The sequence below is a fragment of the Ailuropoda melanoleuca genome, chromosome X (assembly GCF_002007445.2).
Source record: "Ailuropoda melanoleuca isolate Jingjing chromosome X, ASM200744v2, whole genome shotgun sequence".
NCBI lineage: Eukaryota > Metazoa > Chordata > Mammalia > Carnivora > Ursidae > Ailuropoda > Ailuropoda melanoleuca.
Window position 1 is genome coordinate 1,799,078 of NC_048238.1, and position 21,289 is coordinate 1,820,366.

General features: G+C 43.0%; 1 protein-coding gene across 1 annotated transcript in view; it reads left to right on the forward strand.

Moving 5' to 3' along the window:
• The first annotated feature begins 773 nt into the window (after positions 1-773).
• The window catches only part of ARSF (arylsulfatase F), a 21,342-nt gene continuing 826 nt past the window's right edge, over positions 774-21,289 (forward strand). The window contains exons 1-10 of the mRNA XM_034649881.1: positions 774-938; positions 1,788-1,848; positions 3,199-3,348; positions 4,694-4,815; positions 7,059-7,181; positions 10,291-10,714; positions 13,670-13,806; positions 18,879-19,013; positions 20,666-20,828; positions 21,018-21,121. Of these exons, the coding sequence (XP_034505772.1) occupies positions 1,838-1,848; positions 3,199-3,348; positions 4,694-4,815; positions 7,059-7,181; positions 10,291-10,714; positions 13,670-13,806; positions 18,879-19,013; positions 20,666-20,828; positions 21,018-21,121 (1,369 nt within the window). The 5' untranslated portion in view covers positions 774-938; positions 1,788-1,837. The remainder of the gene's footprint in view (positions 939-1,787; positions 1,849-3,198; positions 3,349-4,693; positions 4,816-7,058; positions 7,182-10,290; positions 10,715-13,669; positions 13,807-18,878; positions 19,014-20,665; positions 20,829-21,017; positions 21,122-21,289) is intronic.

Genomic DNA, 21,289 nt, shown 5'->3' on the forward strand with positions numbered 1-21,289 from the left:
TTTTTGGCGTTCGTATGCAATTCCCATGCAGAGTTCCTCGGGAACAAAGGGGACCTGGGGATCATCTGTATGTTGGGTCTGACAGTCCAGGATCTGGTATCTAGAGTTGATGGAATGACACAGTGGCATCTGGAATAAAACATTCCATTTCAAAAAAAAAATACACAAAACTATGTTCTGGTGGAAGAGGGCTTTCTAATGAGGATCTGTACAGCTAATCCCCAGGCAAACTGCTCTGGTTGGTTTAGCTGGGTTTTCATGAGCTTGTCTTTGTGTGTAGCATGACAGTGCCTTGGTTCTTGTATACCCCGATCCTTTCATCCTGTGGGAGAGTGGCTGTGTCTGTCTCGCTATGCTTCACTTGCTGCTGAATGGCAATCCATTTAGGGCACGATGCTGACTAATATGATGTGCATGAGCCCCCAGATTATTCCCCCATACTTGGTCTCGTTGAGCAGAATTGAGAAATAATCCTGGGGGTTGGGGAGAGAGTGTATTTTGCCTCCTTTAGCTGGGTGTCTAGATCTCCCCAGGGCAAAGCTGGGGCTCATGAAGTCGTCAGAATCCAGTGGCCAGGATCAAGCGATTGTTTCTCTGTAGGAGACCAGCTTGATGAATCATTTTGATGGTAGTTAAGATAAGAACAGTCAGTTACTGCAGGGAAGGTGCCAAGGGTATTGCTGACTATGACATTTCCCCCCTGGGTTGTACAAGAAGATGCAAATGAGGAAGGCAAATCAGGTTGCCTCCTTTGTGTCTCACAAACCTGAACCATCTGGATGGGCAGAGCGTGGACCAGCCTCCACACTGCAGAGGGAGGTGGTACCAGCAGGCTGACGTTGGACTAATGAGTCCAGGTGGCTGTTGAGGAGAAGCAAGGGCTCTTCAAGACGGTCTCCTGCTTTTGTCCTGGACATCAGGTAAACCAACCCTGACAGGTGAGTTGAGGAAGCCTTACTAGGATGGACGCTCTTGACTCTTCTTGGTCCTTGATTAGTTTCTGTTGTCAGGGGCAGAGTTGGGATTTTGGAAGCCCCTTTGGCTGACTATTTTCTAGAGCCCAGTGGATCAGCTTACACACTGAGAGGTTGAATCCAAACTAATGTTTGTTTGAATAAGCTTCTCTCCTTTCTCCCTCCTTCCTTTCCATGTCTTAGCCAATAGCTCTTTCTCTGTGGTATCTGACATCTTGCTTTGGACAAGACAGGTTGATGAAGGAGGTAGCTTGTATTATGTTCCCAATATTATTTTAAGTACAAATATGAGTGATAGCTTGCAAGTGAAAGATGAGTGTCTGTTTTCTTTCACTGCAATGAATTTTGCTGTAATCGCATGTGCTCACTGCAGGCCCTCCTCATGATATATGATGATTATTCTAAAAATCACTGTATAGTGGTGTGGATTTGTGCTAATGCAAAACCAAATTAGTAGATATAGTCAAGTAATTACCTCTTTTTGGGTGACCCAAATTCACCCCATGTAGACATTCTGAGTATAATCCCTTTCCTCAAGACTATACTGTCATCCAGATGTGTTTAATGGTAGGTTTAGGGACTGAGCCAGTTAACTCAAGAGGCAGAAAGAAGCAGGTGGACCCAGGACTTGGCACAGCGAGAACTCCTTAAAAACAAACTAAGAGCAGCAGAGACATTGATGGTGGAAGGTTCCTGTCTTGACAGATTTTGGAAAACCACTTTTAAGTGTCAGAAGTGGAAATATCTCATGAGGATTTCACAATGGAGACTAATGTCATTACATGAAGATAACATCTGTTTGTATTTTTTCAGCACATTTTATCTCTGGCCAAGGAAAATAAGAAGGCACCTGGCACTGTGCAATGAAGCTCAGGTGAGGGAAGTCATGAGCTAGTTTGCAAATGCATTGAATGTAATGCGCAATCCGGAGACACCTGAGAATTCAGCCTTACAGACAGCAGGCATTCAATGTCACATGTCCTAGTGAATGGTTGTTTGTCTACATTGATATTCTGGATTAAGTATGTCTATGATAAACTAGGAGATATCTTGGCAACTCATACAAAGGTAAAGTGCGGATTGCCAACATACTAGTATTATTTTAAGATGTTGTACATAATTTACTAGCAACAGGTGGTGGCTACATTTCCGATGGCGGCGTAACATAGAGACTTGTCCAATCACTCTGCTGTGCACCGGAAACTGATGGAACACTATGTGCTCACTACACTTCAATGACAAAAATAAAAGTAAACGAAATATTGTAAAAATAGGATGTGAGAAAAGCAATTCAACCCACATTGGGTAGATGAAAACACGCCTCTCATTATCATGATTTGGCAACGGGAAAAGTCCTGGCCGTATAGGTCCCGCCTTTGAGAAGTTCACAGTCTTGGGGGAATATGTTTGGGTAAAACCAAAGTGTTGCAAATCATGTGACCAGCATTGTTTCCAAGCATTTACGAAGGGTTTTGGGAGCAGGTGAGGGTCAGCGGCCATTTCTCTCCTCCCTCCCAGAGGAAATATTTGAGGTGAGTTTTGATAAAGACAAGATGGAGATGTCACTGATACTTCCAATATTCATTACCTGGTAATTGAGTAAGGATCCAGTGGGAAGGGAATTATATATTTCTTTGAGACAACGGGACTTTGGTTGGGACTGAGCAGTATCCTGAAGGGGGCTCGACTGGTTTTCTGATTCCAGGCTGTTCCTTTTCCACAATTCACTTCTGCACCAACGTTCTCCCTTCTCCTTTGCCCTTGGGTTGCTTTTTCTTTGTTTTGTTTGCTGTTTGTTGTTGCTGTTGCTTCTTGCTCCAACCAAATGTCCCTTTAGCAAAGCTCTATGCCTGCGCACATTTGAATTCCGTCAGGCGTGAAGGAAAGTCAGCAGGCTCCCTCTTCCGAGGGTGTGCCCTCAGGAGCATTATTGTGTCTGGCCTAAGAAATGCTTTGTCTCTGAGTAAACAATTTCAGACTTCACCTCGTGGAAAGGCATTTAGTGTATGGGAGCGGGAAACCCAGGAGAGGCTCCCTTTGAGTGTCATGGGTCCCATTCGACAGTGGCAGTCAAGGCTTGGGAAGAGAAATTCGAGAAGCTCGCCTGTTCCTCAGGGTAAAGTGTCTGGTCTCCCATGAGCCCTGTTGCTTTCATGGGAAGGGGGCAATTGCAATGGGACGTGGCTCCCAAAATCATCACATAAAATCCATGATTGCCTTTCAGGAGTCTCTTCATCGCTCTGTCTTGGATGTGCGTACTTTTAAACCCATGCCAGTCCCAAGAGGAACATGATGATAAGCCTAATATAGTCCTGATCGTGGTTGATGACCTTGGGATTGGGGACCTGGGCTGCTTTGGCAATGACACAATCAGGTATGGCTTCGAGCTGAGTCGCACTATTTCGTCTGTTGTCTGGGCTCGGAAGGTTGATAAAGTCTTATGACTCCATCACATGCAAAACCAAGCTTATGGGTTGGAATATGTCTTTGAAAGAAGCAAATAATGTTAAAATCATGGCTGTTTGGATCCTGATCTTAGTTCTGCACGTATTGGTTGTGAAACCTCAAGCAATTTACTTAATGTCTGTGTGCCTCACTTATCTTTCTTGTTGGCTGAGTGCACAGCTGGGTAGTAAGTATATGGGGTGAGTTCATATGTGCAAAGCATTTAGAGTAGATTAGCGGCACATAGTAAGTCTTCTATGATATGTAATATTATGATGAATGATGATTTTTTGAAAGATTTATTTATTTTAGAGAGAGAGAGAATGGAGGAGGGACAGAGAGAGAGAGAGACTCTCAAGCAGACTTCCCGCTGAGCACAGAGCCCAACTTGGGGCTCGATCCCATGACCCTGAGATCATGACCTGAGCCAAAACCAAGAGCCATCTGCTCAACCGACTGAGCCACGCAGATGCCCTGAGGAGTGATGATTTTTTTATGCATACTTTTATTTGCTGGAACTGGTCGTTTTATGCTTCCTAATTTTGGAAACCTTTTAAGGTGATATTCTTCTATTTTAAGACTAGGCCTCCAAAACAAGAAAAAAATATGTGAAACAGAGTCAGAGCTCTGTGGTAGGCGATAAAAACCGTTCATGTGGGTCATGCCGACGCCGTGGCTTAGGAACGCATCTCGGCAAGACTTATGAATCCTACACTTTAACAATTCCATTTTGTTCTATCATCTTTCTCATGAAGAAAGCTGGGTCTCGTTACATTTTATGTGCATCCAGCCAAGTGAGTTTTCGTTGAAGTCTGTCTGATGGTCTCCAACCTCCAGGTGTCTTTACGGGGAATGACAAGGCAGGGGTTGCAACCTTTGTCTAGACCAGGGACATCTGTCTATGGAATATGAGCATCGAACTTGCCCTTGTGTGTATAAGTAGGTAGGCATAACTAAGGTCTGTAAGTCATTAGCCTTAATTAATCAGCCCACAGACGCGTAACTTTTTATATATGCTTTAGAAGGCAGTGCCATATTCTCAGTAGACACCATATTGCAGAAGCAAATTATATCAGCCCTGCAATGGACAGCCAGTGCCTAAAGCCTCAACTGTGTTTTTTCCATGAAGTGAGGAGAAAAAGGAAATACGGCGCTGTGTGCAGTTACTTTTTCTCCTGTTCTGGGCTCAGGGAATCATCGTAAACAGGTGTTGGTTTCTGCCTCTGTGTCTCCCCTCCTCCTCTCTGCAATTCCCTTTCTGTCTCTTTTTCCAGGACACCTAACATTGACCACCTAGCCAGGGAAGGCGTGAAGCTAAATCACCACATCTCTGCGGCCCCCATGTGCACCCCAAGCCGGGCTGCCTTCCTCACAGGAAGATACCCCATCCGATCAGGTGTGTAGACGGACAAGCCTCTGTTATGCTTTGCGGACACATTAGGATTCAAGGAAATGAAAATGTAGCTAGTCCATTTTGAAAAGTTTGCGCCAAAAAAGTGCAAACACACACACACACGCACGTCCTTGAATATGCAGCTGTGGATGTCTGCGTGGAAACCATTGTTCTCCTAGTTGACCCAAGCCTGCCCTGCATGGCTATGTCTATTCACTTCACGCTGACTGTTTATCCTGAGTGTCCTGTGATCAGGAGTAGGCAGGACTTTCCATCCCAGGGCAAGAAGGAGATGCTCTCTTGGAAGGAACTAAGAAGAGGCATCGGCACTAATTGGGGGTGTCATGAGATGCACCTGCCAGAGTGTGTCAAACGTTTATCACACATTTTCGCCATTGTATGGATGTAACACCTTTTCTTTATTCATCCCTCAATTGACCAACCATTGGACTGTTTCCGGCTTTAGGCTCTTAGAAATAGTTCGGCTGTGTACCTGCCCGTACACGTTTTTGACTCAACACGTATTTTCAATTCTTTTGGATACATAGCAAGGGGTGGAATGGTTGGGCCATATGGTTATATTTTCAAAGGTGGTCAGACTGGCCATGGTTTAGGGGCACCGATTCTGTAGTTTAAGAGGAAGGAGAGCATACATTTCATTGGCCAGGATTTGTGTCCAGTTCTTAGTCAAGGTTGAGAAGCCCCTCGCCCAGCTCCTTGTGTGTGTTCCATAACCTTTTGAATCCTGTGAGGTTGATGATATCTCGCTTAACTGTTGCTAAGGTGAATCAGGTCCAATAAATGATAAATTATTCTTTTTTTTCTTATGGTAAACTTACAGGTGATTTGACTTTTTTTTTTTCCCTGTGCTGCTCACTTTATGTAAAACTAGCTTCCCTAACATTTAGAAGGAGAAAGTTTCTAGTAGAGGGCATGGTTACCAAATCTAACCTGGAAGACTTTTCTCTTGCCTCCTTGTCTATGGTGTTTAAACAATGGGCTCTCCCTCTCTGAAAGTCTCCACCTGCACTGCCTCTCTTGTTTTTATCTGGAATTTCTCTTTCTTTTCACTCACTTTATCCTATCTTATTCGATTTTCTCTCCACTCCCGGACATTGGTTCAAGGTTGGGCCGCCATTTTGGTAGGAAGCCAGGATAGGTCGGTTTAGGGAGTTCTTCATTCTGGATCGCTCCAACATTTTCATACCCAGAAACCTTCGGTCACTAGCAGTGGAACTGGGGTAAGTCCCTCTGTTTTTGCTCCTCTCCAGGGAACACCTGTTGGCTATTCTGGGGTTCTTCGGTTACTGGATCCTTCAGAAACTGGTTTGCTTTCTCCTGCTTCTTTTCTCTAAAATGTAGGTCTTGGGCTTACGGTTGACATGTCCCCATCTATCTGTCACCTAGTTTTGTCAGTGATGTCCACGGGTGAACAGTTCTTTTCTTACTGCTCTATTTCTGGGAAGGAATGGAGAGGTTCAAAAACCATGTGTCCACTCTTCAAGGTAATGAACACCGGGGCAATGTCAGTGTTTTTTTTTTTTTTTAAAGATTTTATTTATTTATTTGACAGAGATAGAGACAGCCAGCGAGAGAGGGAACACAAGCAGGGGGAGTGGGAGAGGAAGAAGCAGGCTCACAGCAGAGGAGCCCGATGTGAGGCTCGATCCCATAACGCCAGGATCACGCCCTGAGCCGAAGGCAGACGCTTAACCGCTGTGCCACCCAGGCGCCCCAATGTCAGTGTTTTTGACAAACTTTTGGCTTATCTATCTTTTGTACAAATACAACTAAAATCTATTGTCAGAAAAAAAATCCATTGAAGAAACAGGAGGGTTTGAAGTTCTCACAAGATTTCATTTTTTGGCCCTTTTTGCGATACAATGATTCCCCCGCCAAGGGTAGCCCACGTTAGATGTTCAGTTGCCAGTGTGCATTGAAATGATACCCCATGTCATCGTAAACATGCTGGAGGCTAGTATTTCTAGACTGTTATTTGAATGGTGTGTTTGTGCATGTCTGGTAGTGTTGTGTGTGTGCATGCAAGCGTGTAAATGGGTTTATAGTGGGGAGCAGTGTGAGTTCTGTCTGGGAAACACAATTTTCCTCCCCCACATGATGATTTTCTGTTCCTCACTTGTTGCATCTTCCAGCTGCATCACTCACTTCCTCTTCAGCTGATGGGCATCTTCTCATTGTGTGTGTGTGTTCTGTTGTCTCTGATTTTGTTTTTCCATCCCACTCAGGAATGGTTTCTGACACAGATAACCGTGTCATTATCACACTTGGAGCCCCTGCTGGACTCCCTCATAATGAGACGACGTTTGCAGCCTTACTGAAGAAGCAAGGGTATACCACGGCAGTGATAGGTGAGAAGTGGCCAAAGGCGTGACTTATTTACTATAAAGAAATAATATGTGTTGTTCTTTTCTTTTTTTAAGATTTATTTACTTATTTGAGAGACCACGAGTGGGAGGGGCAGAGGGAAAGGGAGAGGTGATCTAAAGCACTCTGCGCTGAGTGTGGAGCCCGACGCGGGGCTCCATCCCAGCACCCTGAGATCACGACCTGAGTGGAAACCAAGAGTCTGATGCTTAACTGACTGTGCCATCCAGGCGCCCCTGTGTTCTCTACTTGACATGATTTTCTTGGAGACCTTTTATTTCAAATTAGCATGCGTCTTGGCTATAGCAGGGAAGACCCTCCTTATGATTGATCTGCGATTTCATTGGCTACCTCTGACCTTTCTCTTTGCTTTTCAACATTAATCTGCTTAATATATTATACGGTCTTTCTCAAGTAGACGTGTCCCCTGTGTCCTCCAGAACTCTCTTTCATTGTTGTGTTTTGCTCAGCTGGGACCCTCTATCATAATGACCCTCCCCATCGAACACACACACACACACACACACACACACACTCCTTCTGAAATGGCACCTGTTTATCCTTTTCAGACAAATTCAGGCACGACAGAAGACTCCTTCCCACCTGACCCTCAGGCCTTTCCAGATGGCCACCCCACATGTTTCTGTAGCACCCTGTTTCTTCATCTTTGCAAAGACCCCACTATACTATGATGGTCTTACTATACTGTTCTCGGCAGACTCTGAAATCCTTCATCTCATTCACCACGTATGATTTAAGAAACATGACGACCCTCTCAAGAACACACAAATAGCTTTATGCATCATGAACTTCTCATGGAGTGTCCACTTTTGACTCCATATAAACGTCTACACCCTATACCCATCACCCAAATTGAAAGAAAATGTATCTTTAAAAAACGTCTTTTGAAAAATGTCGACACCCTGTATCTGCCACGTAAATTAAGATAAGGAACATTTCAGTGCCTTAGAAAACTTCCATTGGCCCCTTCCAGTCTGTCCCCCTGGATTAGCTCCTTCTTTCACCACTCCCACAGCTCGAGAGAGTCAATGCATAGGAGAAAACTGTGCTGCTCCCTTTAGCAATGATTAAGTCCACATTTAGTCTCCCGATTGCATTGCAGTGGGCTGGTAATGACCTTGAACCCTAGTTAATCGCATTGCACATTTTGGACAGAATCATCGATAACTTACAGGCAGAAGGGATGTCTGAGAATAACCATCTCCCTAATTTCGAAAATAAGGAAATTGCTTCTTCCCAAGGCTGAGAGACACATGAGACGTTTTAATGCAAATGTCGCACAATAAGATCAAATCTGTCAGCCTCTCTGTGCTTGCATATTTTCTCAATATAGGTTCTCCAGCCCTCCTCATTATTTCATTGAAATGGAACCATGGATATTGTATGGATGTCTTTTTTCTCACTGCCAAAGATGATAGATGTCAACCAATGATGACCCATTGGAAGCTAAAGCTACTGTCTCCATTTGAGAGCCTGGGTTTCAACTGGCATGAAAATAACATGCCATATTAAATCAATTTTTGTAACCAATTTGACATTGATGAGAGAAGACAACCTTAGTGGAGGTGTGGGACAGAAAAACCTGGGCCATAGCCTTGCTTCTCATCTGCACTCACTCAGGTGTTCAGAGATGTGAATACGTGCATCCTTCATGTAGCCCCAACTCCATGCAGGGAACCATTAATGTTTTGGTGGATACACATGACCATACTCTGTTAGACTCCACATGCCAACAGGATGCCCATGGGTCTTTTTGTTACAGTTCAAGGCGTGACAAGTTTTATCAAATAAAGTTCAGTGAGCTTTAGTGGGAGACCTAGGATTTCCATCCAGGGAGCTATCCAACCATCCATCATCAATCGTCCATCCTCCGTCATTCATCCATATCTATCATCTATCTATCTATCTATCTATCTATCTATCTATCATCTATCATCTATCTATCTATCTATCATCTATCTATCTATCTATCATCTATCTATCTATATCCATTCTATCTATCTATCATCTATCTATATCTATCTATCATCTATCTATCTATCTATCATCTATCCCTATATCCATTCTATCTATCTATATCTATCTATCATCTATCTATCTATCTATCTATCTATCTATCTATCATCTATCTATCTATATCCATTCTATCTATCTATCATCTATCTATATCTATCTATCATCTATCTATCTATCTATCATCTATCCCTATATCCATTCTATCTATCTATATCTATCTATCTATCTATCTATCTATCTATCTATCTATCTATCATCTATATCTATCTTTCTATCTATCATCTATTTTCTATATCTATCTATCATCTATCTATATCTATCTATTATCTATATACCCACCTATCCACCTACCCACACATCCACCCACTCATTATCAATTTATTCATCTATCCATCTATCCACCTGTGCATACGATATACATACCCCATCTATCTTCCATCATTTCTGTCATCTATCTCTCTTTCTAACTATCTGTCATCTATCTATCTATCATCTATCTATCTATCTATCTATCTATCTATCTATCATCTATCTCTCTATCATCTATCTATCTATCTATCATCTATCTATCTATCTATCTATCTACCTACCTACCTATCTACCTACCTATCTATCCACCCTCCCTCTTGTCCATCCACCTTATATCATATATATCTCATTATTTAATATCAATTATCTACTTACCTAGTCACCTATCTATCCACCACCTATAATCTCCCCTGTCTCTGTCATGTATTTATCTTTGTTGCTATGATTCTTTTCTTTCTGTGAATGAGAAACTGCCCAGTTCACATCCTTGCTTCAAACTCACAACTGTATTTTCCTCCCTTTATTTTTCATCGTATCTGGTCACTCACAACCAGATCTTAACATAAATGTCTGTGAACTAAGGAAGAGCAAAAGATGAATGGGGTGCTGAACTCAGATTTTTAGGCAAAAGAAAAGTATTTGCTGCTCCATTTTTTGCATGAGTTGTTTGTTTTGAATGAAGAGCGCTCACGTGGTCTTCGTGGTGGGCGTGCATACTATGCTTTATTTGTCTGTTTGTAATTTCAGGCAAATGGCATCAAGGCTTACACTGCCAGTCCCGACATGACCAGTGCCATCATCCGTCTCATTATGGATTTGATTACTTCTATGGCATGCCATTCACTCTGATAGACCCCTGCTGGCCAGATCCCTCTCGTGACACAGAATTAGCCATCGGGAGCAAAGTCTGGTTTTGTGTGCAGCTGGTCGCCATTGCTGTGCTCACTCTCACCTTGGCAAAACTGTGTCACTTGATCTCTCTTCCCTGGTCCCTCATCCTCTTTATGATCCTTTTTATTTTTCTACTGGGCTACTTTTGGTTCTCCAGTTATACGTCTGCTCTGTACTGGGATTGCCTCCTCATGCGAGAACATGACATCACCGAGCAGCCCATGAAGGCAGAGCGAGCTGGTTCCATCATGGTGAAGGAAGCGATTTCATTTATGGAAAGGTAAAAGTAATTTACAAAAAAAAAAATCTACGTATCTTAATGGATTTAAGATGGAGTATTTTAAAGACAGGAGTCTTCTAAACATAACACAATGAGCATTTTATAAAAATAAGAGGTGATGATTTGAACAATATCGAATTAAGAAAGGGAATATTACTAGCTAGGGCTAGAGACTACCATACTGTATTTTTGGAGGCACGCTGGATTCTTCACGCAGTACCTAGGGAGGGCTATCTCATTTGACTTCTTGTTATTAAAATCACAATTTCTCCATTGGCCTTGAAATTCATATTTGGTCAGATCAAGCGGGTAGACTCACACTAGAGTCAAAATTACAAATCTGGCTTGTTAATTTATAATTCATTTATATGCATACTGTCTGCATGTTAATGCACAATAGGAAACATATTTGCCAGGAAAGTAGGTAGCAGAATGAGTTGGCCACTACAGTGTTTTCCTCTGAGGAAAGAAATCTCCTTGAGAGATTAAAATCAGAGGGCTTATCATTGAGTATGAGGTATGTAAGGGACATTATTCAGCTGAGATCAGTGGTGATCATTGTGAAGCCCAATGCACCCAGAGCATAATCGCTGGAAACCTTCCAAGGGAGCCACGTTTATAGGCTTCCAGGTTGTTGCATTTTTTTTTAAGACTGTGAACACATTTTTTATTCACCATTCCAACATTGCCTGAGGCTATATCTGTACTGATCACCATCCTGGGGTCCAGACTTCAAGGATAAGATCATATGTAGCGATGACAGCGTTTGTACAAGCCCATAATAAGAAATAAGCTAATGGGCATAAATCCAGGTGTTATCAGTCCAAACCGTAGGGACTTTCCAAGACATCGGGGAAGCCGTACTTGAGAAGGTGTGTTAACGGAATGTTCAAAGGTGAACAAGAACACCATGAAGAAGTGGCCAGGCATTACTACGTGAAGCTCAAGCCCCAGGAAGATAGGTCCTCAGCTAACGAGGACAGCACACAGTGCAAATGCCACTCTGAAAAATTTCTGCTCTGATGAGATATCAAAATGTAAAGAGTGGGAAAAAATGAATTAAAAGAAAAAGTTGCACCGTGGTGACTTGGGTTGATTGGTGTCCCTCCAAAATTCATGTCCACCTGTAATCTCAGAATGCGATCTTATTTCGGAATAGGGTGTTTGGAGGTGTAATTCATGAGGATGACATCATCCTGGGGTAGGGACCTGTAAGCTGGTGTGTTCAACTGGCATGTAGACTTGTTCGGTGGCATAAAGGATCTTGGGCAACCTGTAGATAGCTTTGTCCTTATCTTATAGCCCAGGTGGGCACAATACAAATTTAGACTCTTAGAGAGATTAAACCATCTTTGCATTGTGGATGCCACGGAATGGCTGGTTTCTCTTAGGGCAAACTCCTCATTTCCTGGAGACTTCCATACGTGCAGAGAGACAGATGCTTTGAGAGGTGACTTCCATCACACTGGAAGCTCAAGATGAGCGATCCTGTTCCATTCAGTGAGCCAGTTCAAGTCTGAAGACACCTGCACACATTGTTGCTTACTGTTTACATTAGTACATCAAGAACAAATGCTGGGGTGTGAAAATGTGCTTCCATCACCAAAACCTGTGCTGAGTTTCAGAAGGTGTATATAATCCACAGTGGCACCATGTGGAAAGTGAACAGGGACTCTGATGATTCAGAAGCTACTCCATTGATTAGTGATGTGGCCATGGGCACGTGGCTTGGGTTCGTGGATGCTAGAAATTGCTTTTACCTGGATTCTCAGTGTGTGCGTTTCCTGTGGCTGCTGGAACAGATGTGTTTACTATTTTATGGTGCTGGAGGTCAGGAATCTGAATCTCATCTTATGGGGGGAGGGGCGCTAAAATCGAGGCATTGGCAGGACTAGCTCATTCTGGACGTTTTAGGGCAGAGTCTGTTTCTAGTCCTATCCACACTATGTTTTGTCTGATTTTGATCATATTGGGGTTCCTCTTACAAGGACGCTTGTGATTGCATTGGATCCACATCCAGATAATCCAGGATTATCTCTCCATCTCGACATCCTGAACCTAATCCCATCTGCAGATATCCTTTTGTGACATAAAGCAACATCTGTATAATTTCAATCCTCAGTAGTACATGCAAACCATCTTTTTCTTTTAAGGACACCAGGTCTTGGATTCTGACCCCACCCTACCCCAGGATGACCTCCTCTCCACTAATTACATCTCCAAAGACCCCATTCTCAAATGAGATCACATTCTGAGCCCCCAGGTAGTCACCAATTTTGGAGGGATGCCATTCAAACCAGCTCACCATGACCCAACTTTTTTTTCATTTTTTCCCCTCACTTTTTATACCATCATATGTCATCAGAGAAGAAATTTCCCAAAGAATGGCATTTGTGTCGTGAGCTGCCCTGGTTACCCGGTGACCTACCTTCCCCATGGGTTGTCAGGGCTTGAAGTGAGGCAACCTCATTTCCTGTGTCCTCCCAGGAGACCCGAAAGTGTGTGGACAGCTTGCCAAGACGTTTCTGTCCATGCTTGCTTCGGGGTTGTGAAAGAGTTGGCGTTTCTAAGAAACCACTCCCGAGCCACCATCCCTTGGGTCTGTCAGGTGTGACTCTGGCCTGAGACATTATCAGCCATGGGAAAAGTGTGCCAAGCAGAGCTGGATGGGCTTGTGAGCTCCATTGTGCCAGGCAGGGCCACTCAGGAATCAAGCCGTCCCACACACGTCCTGGGGAGCAAGTCCAGATGCTGGAGGTGCTGGCATCCACCCCAGCATCTCCAAGGCACTGGTATCCACCCCTTGCTCTCTCCAAGGGGCTGCCTCACACATGCATTCCCTCTCCTTGGGCACATAGAAGATGAATGGACACCAGGTTTGTGTGACAAAAAATGATGTGGTTTGCCTTCCCAGACTTTGCAAACACATAAGCGGAGTGATTGATGTCTCCCCAGGCACCGCGAAGGACCTTTCCTCCTTGTTTACTCCTTTCTGCATGTACACGTGCCTCTCCCCACGACAACCGAGTTCATCGGCACCAGCAAGCATGGCTTATATGGGGACAACGTGCAGGAGATGGACTCCATGGTGGGTAAGTGGCAGGTCCTACGGAGACTGGAACTTCGTGCTTTGATAGTTCAGGGCACCCAGACATGCCCCCCGCCCCCGGACGACCCCAACGATGTAGGAGGTGGAAGCCTGCGGCAAAGTCGGCACAAAACCACGCTCAATGCTTCCCCTATCTCTGTGAGTCCCCGAGTTTCCATGCTACGTATATTAGTTGGCAAATCGGACTCAAGTTTTCTGAGAAGGAAGACAGAAAAGCACATGACGCTGGTCTCATGTGTTGGCAGGACAGAAGCTTTGGGTTATAATCATCTCCAAATGTAGGATGTTGGCATGGAATATATTTTAGTAAGCAGAGAGAGGCTTTAGAAATCAAGCTTGAGCAGGGCACCTGGCTGGCTCAGTAGGTTGAACACCTGACTCCTGGTTTCGGCTCAGCTCATGATCTCCAGATCCTGGGATTGAGCCCTGCCTTGGGCTATGTGCTCATTGCAAAGGCTGCTTCTCCCTGCTCTCTCTCTCATAAATAAATAAATACATACATACATACATAAATAATAAATAAAATCTTTATTAAAAAAAAAAAAGAATTCAAGCCTGACCAAAGGGAAGTCAATACGGTATTGTCAATTCGCAGTGTTAAGGACATAGAAAATATTTTACAATATTTTTAAATTTTTAAAAAAGATTTTATTTGAGAAGGGGAGAGAGAGCAAGATCAGGGGGAGGGAGAAGCAGACTCCCCGCTGAGCAGAGAGCCTGGGATCCCAGGACCCTGAGATCATGACCTGAGCTGAAGGCAGATGCTTCATTGACGGAGCCACTCAGGCACCACTAAAAATTATTTTAAATATAAATACTATTTAATGAAACATAGGCACATATGTCTATACTTAGGAAGGCATATGTGTATGTGCCTGGGTGTGTGGTGTGTGTAGCGGATGTGATCACTAAAAACAGGCAAACAAAGAACAAAACAATTCTATCTGCTTTAAAACTTTAAATCAAGGCAAGGTTTTCAAACTATCTGAGCTAATAAAATGACAATATAGCCTTAAGGCACCTCTTGGTACGGTTTGATCTCCATGGGATTTTTTTCCGTGGTACTCAGTAATGACACAGCTATCCATGGGTGTGCTGAATATTTGCGGACAAGCCAGGGTTTTTGAAAGCCACATTTTGGAAGCGTGTGCCTGAGGTTCACAGACCGTTGGTACCCACGGGTGGTGTATGTTTTCTGTCCAGTTGGAACTGACCTTTCAGGACAAATAATCATCTGTTTTGATATGCAATTTCAGAAATACTGAGAAGTTTATTTTTCTCCAAAATATCCACCTTGGAAGCTAAAACAAAACCCCAGGTCTCGGGAATTGCTGCTCTCCTTGTTAGAAAGTTTTCCTGGTTCCTGGTTGGGGTATCGTACTAACGCATTTGTTAAAGAGCCCTAACAGTTAAACGGTGGGAGCTATTGACTGAATGAACCCTTAGATGCATGAGGAGGGCACTGCTGCAAGTGTGTTCCGCATGGAACCCCATAAACATTCTAGGAGTTGGGGACCATACTCAGCATTGTTACTCCCCTTGGCAGATGAGGGAACAAGGGCACGAGATATTGGGGTCTTGCTCAAGATTACAGGACAGGTCTCGGGGAGCCAGGATCAGAACCTGCTCACTCCTATTTGCTAGTTCAGCTGCTCCTGGTGTAGGGCCAAATATTATGGACAGAGATGAGGAAACATGGCTCCGTTCTTCTGAACCATCCCATAACTCCCACAGGCTGTCATTTCACAGGTGTTGGGAAAACTCTAGAAACTCCCTCCCCAACCCTCTCCTTGGCTTCCCCCTTCCTCAGACCCAGGTAGAGGCTTCCAATGCACACGGCATCCCCCACCCAACCCAGGGGAAATCCTCTGGTGCCTAATTAGTCATGCATCTGAAATGAGTCTCAGAGAATTCTAGAAGCTCAGAGCAGGTTCCTCCCGATCGGGAGGAGAGGGTGAGTGTCCAACGTGAGGCAGATGGATGATGAACCATGGGAGTAGGAGGAGAGGCCTGGCTGGACCTGTTTGTACAAAAGTGATGATGGCTGGGATTGGATTCTGGGCTGGCTGTGTAAGGGCTGCAGGTGTGCTTGGAAGCAGGTGCTCTCGGCTGCTCCCCTGGGCTGGGCGACAAGAGCTCAGGACAGGGGCAAACTGTCTGAGGAAGTTACGTGCACACGCAAATACCAAGACACATGTATGAAACGCATATTTAAAATATAAGTAGATATGATAAATATGTTACATCTATTTCCAGCATCACTGAAATCTCTAGGATTTCCAACATAGACAGTTATATTCCTTACAGGTGTCAAGTAATTTTGAGAGGGATTTAAAAAATAATTAGGTAGTGGCCATGGAAATGATTAGCACCTGTCTAGCATCAACTGAAGCGAGTGTGTTTGTGTGTATATTTATAGCATATGGTATCTATAATGTAATATATAATATTTGTATGTATATCTGTATTATACAATATCTGTAATATATAATATTCGTATATATATTTGTATTATACAGTATCCATAATATATAAAATTTGTATATATTTGTATTATATAGCATCTATAAGATAATATATATTTGTATATATATTTGTATTATACAGTATCTATGATATATAATATTATAATAAACAATATATAATACATAGTAAATATGTACTATATATAACACATAATAAATGTATAATATATAATATAATGCATAATGTTAATTTATATACTATGGATAATAGAAATGCAATGACTATATAGTATCTATAAATGTTTATATAATCTATTTCAGTTGATATTAGATATATATATTATATTTATAATATAAATTTATTTTTATATAAAGGTGTTAAGCATTTCCATTATTTTTTCAGTTACCTTACACACGATGTTGACCAATGCTTTTAATTGGCTCTATTCTCAATGTTTTGAGAGATTTTTAAAAAAATATTAATTAGGGGGGGTTCCTGGGTGGCTCAGTCAATTCAGTGTCTGACTCTTGGTTTTGGCTCAGGTCATGATCTCAGAGGTTGAGCCCTGCACCCAGCTCTGTGCTCAGCTTAGAGTCTGCTTGAGATTCTCTCTCCCTCTCCCTCTGCCCCTTTCCCCACTCTAGTGCATGCACGCACACTCTGTCATAAATAAATGAAAAAACCTTTTAAAAAATTAATTAAGTAGTAACCATGAAAATACTTACATGCTTGTCAGCATCAACTTAAATATGTTCTTCACACATATAATACATAATATAAAATATAATAACATACTATAACATATACATATATCATTAGTAATAGTATATCATGTTCTATATAATATAACATGTACATATATCATTGGCATATGATGTTATTGATAGCACGTTATGTTAATATATACTATAGCAATAATATAAAAATAATACAGGCATTGAGACAACAACGTTTCTCTGTTAGAAATATGTGCCAAAAGTAATACTTTTTCTTTATGTTAAAAATAGCCGATTTCAATATACAGTAGGAGATAAGGTATCACTCATAGCAGCTTCCATATCAACAATCAATATATAGAAATATGTTTGAAAAGTAAGTGATCGCATTGAACACAACTGACTCATAAGAGAAGATATCAGTAAATGGAAATATACCGGATTCTTGATGGGAACGGTGACTCGGAAAATATTAGTGATTCAAAACTTCATATCGAGGCTTAATGTGATTTTAATGAAAGTATTCATTACTCTCACCTGGGGACTGTTCCTCACGCAGATGATGATGAAGCAAACAGAGGGGAACAAAGTGATGAGAAATGAAATTGCTCAAGGACATCTGAGGGGAGGCCAGTGAAGAGAGAGAATCAGGACGCACTCTCGCGGTTGCAAAGAAAGAGCTATCAAAAATAGAGCTTAAGGGGGGCCTGGGTGGCTTAATCAGTTAGGCATCTGCCTTCAGCTCAGGTCATGATCCCAGGGTCCTGGGATCGAGCCCCATGTCAGGCTCTCTGCTCAGTGGGGAGCCTTCTTCTCCCTCTCCCTCTGCCACTCCCCCTGTTTGTGCCCTCTCTCTAGCTGGCAAATAAATAAATGAAATCTGATAAAACAATAGAACTTAAAACACCAAACTACATGCAGAAGGTTTGACTCTCAGATCAGGGCAGCAGCAGTAGGTGGCCAGAGAGATGGTGAGTGAGGAGGAGAACATAGGAAGGAGGAAGTTAACTCAGAGTTTCAGGGATGGAATATCTTGGGCAAAGTTGTTGTTGAGGTTTGCATTTTGTCCCCTAAAAGAAAAGTCCACGTCCTAACTCCTGGAATCTGTGAATGTGACAGTATTTGGAAATAGGGCCTTTGCAGATGAGATCAAGTTATGGTGAGGTCATTAGGGTGGGTCCTAATGCCACGGGACAGGTGTGCTTGCAAGAAGACAAGAAGCACGAACACAGACACACGCAGAGGACCCACATGCCGTGTGAAGGCCCGGACGCATACATGGAGGGTGAGACCACGTTAGTGCAGAGCTCCTAAAATACATGAAAGTCACGACAGAGGCAGAGACCTCGAGGCTTCCCAAAATACCAGAAGTGTGCATCGTAAGCAGCTGACCTGATGTTCCTTGCAACCAGAGGACCTATTACCGGCAATGCAAACTGCCTTCATTCCTTAATAAAGGAGTCGGCATCAATCAAGAATGGAAACAATGAAGCCCCAAAGAAAAATTAGCAAAAGCTCAATATAATTATAAGTTAAAAGTATAAATGTTGGTGTCCACATAATAAGACAGTAAAAAAAAATATGATTACTAGGCAATAATCATGTAACAGTGAATGCTAGTGAAATAGTAAAGAATGAATCCATTTTCACTCCTCATTTAACATAATCATCTGCCCAACACGAGACGCTGATGAGGAATTCAGAAAACATGGCTATTCTTGAGCTCCCACAACACCCACTGGGAGCAGGTGCATCGTGGATGAGAAACAGTTTTGCAGTGAAACGGGCCACTAGTCGTACTAGCGTTACAGTCCAAAGCTCATGATGACATTCATAACACATGTCCCTCCCCTTTTTTTTTAAACTATTTCAGGCAAGATTCTCGATGCCATCGATGATTTTGGTCTGAAGAACCACACGCTTGTCTACCTTACATCGGACCACGGGGGGCATTTGGAGGCACACGTGGGCCATTCCCAGCGTGGTGGGTGGAACGGAATATACAAAGGTGAGAAGTGGGGATCGGGAAGAGGGTCTGGTTGTGAATGAGCTCTCCTGTGCTCAAGATAATGGGAACTCATGAAGTGAGCAGATGAACATCTGAAAAAGAGAGCAAGTGCATTTTATTTGACTCCGGGTAGAAGAAAGTGGAGCGTCATAACGGACGACACATTATGGGGAAGGCTAGCGCCCCAGGGCTGACATTCTGCTGCAGGCACATCTAGAAACCTGCCCCCGTGGCCACCCCGTGAGATGACAAAGCGTTAACGTAACCACACGCCTTTGAATCGAATATCTACCTAGTCACCAATTCCATGTACAAGACCGTTGAGAGAAGATTCAGTGTGGTAGGCAGAGTACAGAGAACAAAACAGAGGCTCCTTGGGGATTAAGGAAGCTTGGTGTTCTCTTGTGAGGATATGGCTTAGCACACAAAGTAGCAAGCTTGTGTCTGGTTTTATAATTAAATGCACGGATACCAGCCCTATGTCCTGGAGCGACAGTTAATGCATGAAAACATGTTCCGTTAGCCACCACATTGGCCTGGTCCGTAGCATACGTCCTGATGTGGTAAGAAAATTACCTGTAAAATGTTCAGTGCATGCTATCCTGTCTATTGAAAGAGATTTCAGAGTTTTTTCCCAGGGGAAAATGTAATATTCATGATTTGCCACTGAATGCAAAACAACCGAGCCTATTTTTGCATGAATAATGATAATACAGACTCAGTAGGAAATAATAATTTTTGCATGAATGGGATAGTCTCTGCCTCAGTCTGGCCGCAGGGCATGGACGTCTGCTCTTTTAGGGGTTGCACAAGTAAAGGGCATGCTTAGGAAAGCAAATAAATCCCATAAGGGAAAGTGTTCTTATTAAAACTCTATTTTTACCTAGAAGGACATCTTTTTAAAAATCTCCATTTCTCCATGTGCTGTGATTGAAACTCTACTTTGAGTAATTTAATGAAAAAATAAAACTCCCTGAAGACCATAGGGTGACAATTCCTCCTGGTTCACTCAAGTGACTCCTGGGCTATGCTTGTTGTCCTGGGGTCATTGTTGCCTTCTGGGTCCATGCTCTATAATGCCCTGGTTTGGGGTAATAAATTAGCATATACTCATACTATTCTATTCAGTTTGTTTCCAGGGTGCTGGACTGAGCAGTGAACAAAACCAAAGAATCCATGCCTTCATGCAACTTACATTTTAGTGGAGGGAGGCGCACCAGGAAAAAGAGAATAAGTGAATTCCATGATATGTTAGAGGATAGTTAAAAACTCAAAAAAAAAAAAAGAGCAGAAAAACTTCTCGGGGTGGAGGGACTGTCATTTTAAAGGAAGTCTGCCAGCAGGAATGACCAAGAAAGTACCTTTGAGCAAAGGTGTGAAGGCAGCTGGGAACGAAGCACGTGTATTTGGGGACAACAGTGTTGTAGGTAAATCAGCCTGTACACATATCCCATATCGAATACGATTAGTTATTCAGTTAAAAACCTATCAGCAGCCCGGGGAAAAGTAAATCCACGGACACGTACTGCTGACCCCATCAGGACCAGGTACGGGGTGGGCTCTGAGCACATTGTACTGATATTCATTTACATTTTTACTCAGTCTTGGTACCGCGACAATTTTAACTGGCACTCCGTTGCCTCGCCTCGTAGGTGGGAAAGGCATGGCCGGCTGGGAAGGTGGAATCCGCGTTCCAGGACTTGTCCGCTGGCCAGGAAGATTGCCAGCTGGGAAAGTGATCGAGGAACCTACAAGTCTAATGGACATGTTCCCCACACTAGCAGCCGTGTCGGGAAGCACGGTCCCTCAGGACAGGTGATGTCATACGCTCTATTCACACCATCTTTGTTCTCAGAGCTTTCGGGGCAAAGGCAACAAAATCTATCTTAGTGGGTTGGATGTTGTCCCCGATACCTAGGGAACTTTAGTTTTGTCTATGACTATGCCTACTGAGTGTTACTGGTGTAACGGACATCAGTCTTAGATGACTATGGCACATTCCAGACACTGGATGGCTTTCACCGGGGAGGAAAAGACCGATTCTAATGTCTCCTTCTTCATGCAAGGGACCTCATCTCTTTCTGAAACAAAATGCAATGGATCCCAACGTAAATTAGAAACAGCAGCAAAGAAAGACCTCCTCATTGTTTGTTTGTTTGTTTTAACTTCTTTTTACCGAATCATAGGATTTATTGATAATTTATATAACATAATAACAGAACCCAATTCCCCTCTACTAAGAAGTGCATTTATCAATTTCAGCTAAATGACCCATT